General features: G+C 50.6%; 1 protein-coding gene across 1 annotated transcript; it reads left to right on the top strand.

The window, feature by feature from the left end:
* Positions 1-3764: 3764 nt before the first annotated feature.
* Positions 3765-6129, top strand: LOC131420620 (proline-rich proteoglycan 2-like). The gene is made up of 3 exons (XM_058566807.1): positions 3765-4158; positions 5027-5120; positions 5796-6129. Exons 1-3 carry the CDS (start codon positions 3765-3767, stop codon positions 6127-6129), a joined length of 822 nt encoding a protein of 273 aa, XP_058422790.1.
* Positions 6130-8459: the final 2330 nt, after the last annotated feature.

The following is an 8459-nucleotide window of genomic DNA, read 5'->3' as shown; positions in this document are numbered from 1 at the left end:
CTATTTCTCTTCAGGCAAGCAAACAGGCTCTAAAACAAGGAAAGAAAAAAAGAAAAGAACGTATGGGAGAGACTCAAGACCGTGATGCTAATAACAGATTGTTTCAGATAGTCTTAGATGGAATATTACACTTACCAGAATCAGTTTTAAGGTTAGCGAGAAATCCAAGCAGTGTTGGGTTAGTTTACAAGTTTGCTGGTATATTTAAGGTCCTCCTTGGAACACTGGTTTAAGTATAAATTTGCATTTTGAAAAGTAGTTTCTGGGCTTATTACATCTGATCATCTTTTCTAACTCCTAGTCAATATTACACAGGTCCCAAACAGATTCAGCCAAATGATCTTATCAATAGTCTGAATGAGAGGTGACAGAAAGAAGTGTTTTGTGACCACAGATACGCTGATGGGTAAAATGTTTAAGCTGGATATAGATTGGAGTTCTGGGTCAATATCCTCCTCCATTGTAGGCAGAAAACAAGCAGCATCTGCCCTCTGCAGGGCATTTTAGTGGACCTTGAGAAGGCGTTTTTTGTTCTTAGCCACAAGGGCTACTGACTGGAAGCCATCACGTGTTAAACAGACACGCCATGGTTTTGACCCATGCTTGCCATTCAGATTCTAAAGCTACTCGGGCAGTTTCGATGCCAGTTGGGAATTATTCCATGCTAAGGTGAAAAACTCCATCACTGCCACTGGGAGAAATTTCTGGGACAGTCATCCCTAAGATGTTGGATAGCCACAATGACAAACTCTTTCTTTTCCCTAAAGACCACAATGCAGAATACGGCCATCCTGAAAGAGCTCCTGTGGTTCCTCAAAATATGTCACTTTTAAAATTTATGGTATAAGATGGGAGAGAAACGGTCATGTGGGAGAGTTATGTGAAGGTCAGATGGAGAGAATGGCCACAAATAATATTATGCTTGGCACTTGTCAACATTCTCGGTTCCCACGAAGTTACCTCCTTTATATTTCAGATGCAGCAACAAAAGCACTCTGCTCCTTCCCCTCCTGCTCCTACCAGTGGAAACCATATACTGGTTGGCAAAACTTTCTGGTGAAATGGCTTTAATAAAGGCACTCATCTTTCTAGCTTCTTATTTCTCCAAAAGCAACTAATAAAGAGATGCTATAGTAACAATGGGGAAAAAATGGCATGTGAGTGCATGGGTACCTACACATGTTAGTCTATGTGCTGCATTCATTTGCCTCTCATTTGCCTTACTATGGAAGCAGCTTGGGTAGTGCTGGGTTGCTGGGTGGGAGAAATTCTCTTTTTATCACTGGTCTCTGTGATTTGTCTTTGTTGATTTTTCCATCAGTTTATAGAACTCCGTTCTAGATTCTATTGCATTCCTAGACAGGTTAAAGAATGAGGTAAAGAACAGAGCTTGTACAGAAAAAGAAAGATGGTGAGGTGAGGGTCAAAGGTAAAAATGTTTCTTTGAGTCTGCTTGTATATTTCAGTGAGGCAAAAGGGACAGTGTTTATTTAAAAGGAAAGAAAAAGATACATCTTGAAGTACTGTGAATGAGTCTTGACCATATGACTAAAAGAGATGTACAGCTAAATTTTATACAAACGTTTTCTCTATTGAGGAAAGTTTACTTTTTCAAGGATGCATAATCTCTTAACCTGGGCAGATGGTAGTAGGAGAGACCCAGGGATCCTGGTACCTATTCCCACCACTTGATTTAGGATGGGAAATAATACAGAAGTGGCAGAGGCTTGCCACTCAGCTAGCAAATCATGAAATAAACTTGCCCACCTTTGTAGAACTTGGGCCAGAGTTATTTCAATGCCCCCTACCTAGAGATGGGTATGGGAGTGCCAGAAAATGGTTTTTTAGTTTTCTTTAAGGCTTTGCTTGGTCATGGAGATAAAGAAACAATCAGAATATTTTCACAGTGTTCTTGTATTTGTTGGGAAGCTAGGAAATTTGTTTCCTCCTTTTTTTTTTTTAACAAAAAAAGTTAATTAACTTTATCATGTAGTACTTTCCCATTACCTAAATACCAACTCTGCTTGGCTTAGCTGTTAGAGGTTTTAGAAACAATATCAGATCCCATCAAAGCAATGCTGGCCTCTCTTATTGTTCCTAGAATTCTGGTTGTTGGTAACATTAAGATGTGTTTCTTTTTAAAAAAAAAAAATGTCTGAAATGTTATTTAATACACCAGTAAAAGTGCACCTATATGTTAAAGTTTATTCTTTCCACGTCTTCCTGAGTTTTTACAGCTCTTTGTCTGGGATTGGGAGGGGGAAACTTCCACATGCGGTTCGCTCGTGAAGACTCTGAGCTCTGGAGTGGTCTGTAGCTGGCGGCAAACAGCTCTCTGCTCTCAGAATGGGGACCTGTCATCTAGAAAAAAGAAGGAAATAAATGCCCCACAAAGACTCACTTGTCACTGATTTTAGAAAGACAGGGGAGCATTAGGACCCCATCTGAGCAATATGGAGGGGATTTTGATTGTTATAAATTGTATACGATTAACTCTCGGTGTGCAGAACGGCGGCGATAGGAAACCTCTCTGTGGAGTCAATTTGAATGTGCGTCCTTTTTCATTCGGGGCATATATTTTTCCTCCCACCAGTGTTTCCTCTGGGTTTGTTGTTTAAGAAGGAAAAAAAAAAAAAAAGCCACACACAAAAAATATGGCCAGAGTTTGGCAGGAGAGTGGGAAAAAGAAAAAGTTTCTTGCGGGTTTGTAACACAAATTAGCCATTGTAAATCACTGGGCTTGAAGGTCCCAGGCAAATCCTTGTGGAAAGTGTTGGGAGTTCTTTCCCTCCTCCTGTTAAGAAATCTCATTCCGTCAGAAGAATTTTTATATTCCACAGCACATGATTCTGGAAAGAATGACTTGACATTAATAAGTTCTTGTTTGTTTGCTCCTCTAACAAAATATTCCTTCCAAGTTGTTACAGCGCCTGGGCCAGGCGGGCGAGGGTGCTGCCGGCCGGCATCTGCTCGGCGCCCGGGCACAAGGGAGGCGCCGCAGCCTCGCCGTGTGCCCCCCACCTCGGGGGAGCTCAGGCTGCTGAAAGGAAGGCCCAGCCCGCCCCGCTTGCCGGCAGGGACAGGAGAGAAGTGAGAGGAGCCGGGCATTCCCTGTCCTCCAGCCCGGGCCTCCGCTCCGGGACGCTAGAGAGCCCCGGAGTGTTTGCCGGGAACGGGATTCTCTGCGCCGCCGGGCTCGGACGCCCGAACCCTTAGAGGGAGGGTCGACAGCCCAGACGTCGAGGGCCATTCCATCACTCTCCCTCTCCAGGGAGACCCCGGAGGTGGGGGGCGTCGACGATTGGTGGGTTCGCCCACCCGAAGCTGAGGCTAGAGGTGGTGTTAGGAGGAACAGGGCTGATGTCTTAGGTTCGGCCGCCGCCCCTGGGGAAGTTGGTTACAGTCGCGGCGAGTTGGCTGGGCCTCTCTGGGGGCGCGCGTGGCAGGAGCAGAGATGCGATGGGGCGCAGAGGTGACTGCGGGTCGGGGATCCAGGGGCGAGTGAATCTCCTAGCTTTCTGCTTGCGTGGCTTTTCCACTTGACTCTGCAAAGTTGGGCCCAGGAGGCGAAAGGCGAAAGGCCTCATGCTTTCTGCAGCAGAGGCAATCGTGGGAAAATGTGGCCCAAGAGGAGAAGGTAGGGGAGGCAACTGCAGGAAACCTGGGGAGGAAAAAGGAATCAGCTGCCTGTGAAGTGCAGTAATTTGGCCTTTTCCTGTTTGTTCTGGGGGTGGGAGGGGGTGGGAGGTGGGGAGGGCCAATGGATGGAGCAAGGGAGCCGAGGGCTGGCAAAAGAAGTTCTGAAGCTACTGCCTCCAGCTCACACCCGTCAAACTTCTTTCTGCTCCTGCCCTCAGCTCCCTGCCTCCAGTGGAGACGAACACACTCTCCAAGCGCTGAAGCATGGAGGAAACCGACCACTCCCTGCTGGGCCTAAAGTCGCTCTTCTCTCTGCACAGAGGGAAAGTCAGTTCCCCAGCAAAGGGAATCTGGGAGCCCCTCTGGGCACCCCATCATCCCAAGTTAGAGCTGAGGGCAGCGAGCAGGAAGGGGCCGCGCCCCACGACCCGAGCCTGGGGTTCTCCTCCGGGCCTGGGCACTCGCAGCACGAGCGGACACCCCTCTTAGCCCTCCAAGGACCCTGGGAGGAGTCGCCTGGTGGGAGGAAATCACTCAGTTCTTAAAATCCTCCTAAATGCGCGCTGGGAGTTCTAACAAGGCCTTTCGCCTCCGGAGGAAGTGAGGCCCGGCGGGAGACAAGGGGCTCTTGGGGCCTGGGGTGAGCAGCGGGGCCACTGAGGCTGGAGGCCGGCGGAGGAGGGGTAGGAAGGCGGCCAGGGGCAGAACCAGGGGCCCTGGCGAGGCGCACATCTGTGCTGGCGCCCGGCCCGGCCTCCGCCCGGCGCGCCGGGGCCTCCTGTTCGCTCCCGCCGCGCCCGCTCGCGGCCACTCACCCGGCCCCGCGGCCAGCCCGGGCGGGGACGCACGCAAACAACGATGCTTCTATTTACTCGCCTCTGCCTGTGGATTTCTAAGACATTCAGCAGGCACAATCATTAAACTAATTTGTATTTGATTGTTTGGGCGGACGGAGGGTAGTTTTATTGCGCTAAGCATTCAAGCAGGCACGCATCGCTGATTACCAGTATACATTAAATAAAGTTGTTTGTACACATTGTCTTACCACATATAGGCAGAGGCTTATTATTCTAATTACTCTAATTAGTGCATTGAAATGTTTTCTACTTGATTTGAGGAGACAGTGATTAGTTCTATTACTTCTTTTAACTCGTATTTTATGGAAAACTGTTGGTGCATGTTCAAATTACTTTATTTGCCCCTGGAATATAACGCTGACCCAAACGCAGTGAACTGCACGGCCCTTGTGGGGCCCCGACTTTGATGTGGGCCTCGGCTTGGAAGAGGCGTCTGTTATTTGTTATTTTCCTGCCCCCCCCCCCCGCCACCCCGCGCGGCCGCGTCTCCCGGAGTGGGGCCCCCCCCCCCGCCCCATCCTGAGCCCCAGATGCGCGCCCTGTGCAGGCCGCGTCCGAGCAGACGCGGATCCGAAACTTGCTCGGACGCCGCATCGCTGGCCTGCTGCCCCGCGAGTTCCCCGGGTGCGATTACTTTTAAAAGACGCCCTTAAGCATATTTTCCGTGAATCTGTTTCTTGAGCTTTAATGTTACTATTAATTGATAAGATCAGCTCATCAAACATACTATTTCGATAGGGAATTGTAATTAAAACCTTAATCCTGTTTGAGACTTTTTTCCTTTAAATTCCTTTTCCTTATGGAAGGGGTGCAAAGTTCACTATAAAAAGTATTATAACAGGGAGATTAATTCGTTATCTAAATAACAATCTTTGCTATTGATCCAACGTACTTTCCGCTACCTTTTGTGTTGGTCGAGGAGGCCCTTAAAAAGGAGACTATGACAAAGCAGAAGATTTGGACCGAGCCCCGCAGACTCGGATCGACTTGGCAAAGTGAGGGGGTCCGCGGCCCTCCCCCCTGACCCACAATCCGAGGAAGCTCCCGAGGTGGGTCTTGGCGGGCTGCGGTGATGCCTGGGGGATGCGCCGCGCCAGAGGCGCGGGCCTAGGAGCCGGGCCTCCTCCGCGCTCCTCTCTCCTGGCAAAAGGAGATCTGCTCAGTTTCTAGGTAAATATTCCACCGGTCCTGCTTTTACCGTTAATATTTAAACTCGGATTATCCCATCTCTAAATGCGCGTCCCTAACCTTTGCCGGTGGCTGGGATGTAATAAACCCTGGCGGGGCCCGGGCGTGCAGCCTCCCCTGGTCGCCGCCGCCGCCTGCCGCTCCCGCCTCCACCCCGCCCCGCCGGCCCCCGCCCTCCGCCCCTCGCCGCCCGCAGCGAAAGCCGCGCCGGGATGAAATCAGCGCCTCCCGGCAGCTGACGGCTGAGCATCCAGGGCGCTCGCAGGCTGGGGGGAGGCCGCCCTTTATCCCTGCTGAGGAGTCCTCGGGGGCTGCAGATGGAGTAGGACAACCCCGGGGCGCCCAGGAGGAGAAAGAGCCCGGCGTCCCGGAGGCAGCAGCCCCCAAAGGGAGCTGGGGGGCGGGGAGGTGGGGCGGGGTAGCTGGTGTGTTTGTGGAGAGCTGATCCTCTCCCAATCTAACTCCCCTCCTCAACACCCCCTTTAAAAGAGGTCGTGGCCTCAGTTTGAGAAGAAGCCCAAGAATTTCTGACGCGGAGAGGAGCGTCTGTGCTCCTTGGTCAGCTCAGTGGTCCCCGATTTTCTTCTTTTCTAAGAGCTCCCCCCTCCCCTTCTTTCCTTCTAACAAAATCTTCCTTCACGCACAGACTTGTTATGTAACAAAGTCTCCTAGGAGAGTTTAACTGGAGAAAAAAGGACACCCCAGCCCCACCCCTCCTTTCCTTTCCCTTCCCTCTTTCCTCTCTCCTCTCTTCCCCCAGTGCATCTGTTCTCCAGGACGTCCGTCCTTGCACCCAAGACGGCCGCAGGCCTTAGCCGAGTAGAGCTTTGGCGCCCCACAGTGGCATCGCTCGGAATTACTCTTGATTTTACAGCCTTCCAATGTGTTCAAATGTTTTGTTTCAGATCTAGTGCTTCTTTCCCCTCCTCTTCCTCTCCCTCCTCACTCGACATTCCTTCCCTCCAGTCCTCCTAGCCACACACTTATGAAGGTGACTCTATGCATATGACTCATATAAAAGTTTCTAAACATCCAGTTCTAGGTAGTTCCCGAGTAGGGATTTGAAAAGCTTCGTCTGGGAAGACCATACATTCTATACCAGAAAAGTTCCCACAGGTAAGAAGAAAGAAGCGCTCCCCCAATCCTTGGTTCCTACATGTTTGGACTGTGGTGGGCAAGTCTTCAGTCTCTCAGAGAAGCCCCAGCTTTTCAGGGACATCAAGACCAGAACACCAGGTTAGAAGCAATGCTTAGTAACAGGTAGGATGCTTCAGCAGGAAAAAGGGAGGGGGGTGAATGCCATTTTAACTCAGCCAGGTCTCACCTGTGACTTCTTCCCATACAGTACGTTTGTTCATCGGTTTTAGGGTTCAAAAGTGAGTTTCCAACTTGAACAGAGACCTATCCATGGAAGAACTTTCCAGAATAGGGAAAACATCCCCCCACTCCCAGATACAACCACCAAAGATACCAATTCAGCATGTGGAGCTGAACTTTGCTTCCTTCAGAGCCACGTGAATTAGTCCTTCTCCCACACTATAGGCCATTTTCACCATGATTGGTGATTTCTCCTTCTGCCTTTATCCCAAGTAACATGAGGAGGAGGAGGAAGAGGAGACCAAGGCCCCGGGGCAGCACCCAGAGGACCTAATGGAGCTGGAAAGGGGCCTGCATCAGAACCCTGCATTTGTGTACCAGCTCTGCACCTACGTGTGGGCAACCTGGAGGAAGTCAGTTGACCCCTCCAAATCTCACTTTCTTCACGTGCAGAATGTGAATAATACCACTTCTTTCTTTCCAACAGGATTTAAGTAAGGCGCAGATGAAACAATGTCCATGAAAGCATATAAACTGCAAGGCCAACGTGCAGTGCTGTTGTGGCTCGCTCCACCGGAGGCCTCTGCTTTGACTGTCCAACAAGATATGTTTTTAACTTAAAAATAATTATGCAGCCTTATGTCTATCAGTGCGGGGAAAGACAAATGCAGGGACAGCCATCTCAATTGCATTATCCAGGAAAAGCACCACTGATTCTGACGAGCTTTAAATCAGGGCTGCCACTGCATGGGATTTTTTGTATTTAGGATGTTCAAGCCCTGGCTTGGAGCTAAAACCATCATTAGTGCCTCCAGCGCCACACGCCAGTAATCGCAGCGATGGTAGCTCCACTGCGATGCGAGGGCTAGCCCAGTACTCCTGCAAACCACTCCATTTCTTTACCATCTTACAAACGCTTGACGTTTATAGCATCCTGCTCATTTATAGCAGCCTGCATTAGTCAAGAAAGGGATACTGGGATCATACACTTAAAACCAAACACACACACAGAAAGCAGCAGCAGCAACAGCAGCACTAACCACCAGCAGCTTATCGTGAATCGATACAGGCCTCCCACCTGTGGAGAGCTCCAGCGGGCGAGAGCCACATCCAATCCCTGGGCTTGGAAATAAATACAGTTTGGATCCAAAAGGCGCTCCGCGACACCCCGGAGTTGCCCGGCGGGGCAGTGTGGTGGAAGCCAGTCCCCAACTCTGTGGTCCCCTCTGCCACTCAGGGGTCCTATCTCACTCAGAGCCTCCTTCCACCACCCCCAAGTGCCTTCCGGGGGTGCCTCCACCACTTCGGAGGAGGAGAAGTGGTGCGGCCAATCCTTCCCTTTGCCTGCGCCCGTCGGGGCGCCCAGCAGGGCGGGGGTGGGAAGAAGAGGTTCTGGGCGTTTCTCCGCCGGCGCGGAAGCCGAGGATCCCCCTGCGGGTCGGGCGCAGACGAGGCGGA

This window comes from Diceros bicornis, chromosome 23 (genome assembly GCF_020826845.1).
Source record: "Diceros bicornis minor isolate mBicDic1 chromosome 23, mDicBic1.mat.cur, whole genome shotgun sequence".
Taxonomy (NCBI): Eukaryota; Metazoa; Chordata; class Mammalia; order Perissodactyla; family Rhinocerotidae; genus Diceros; species Diceros bicornis.
This window is presented reverse-complemented; position numbering and strand designations above follow the sequence as displayed.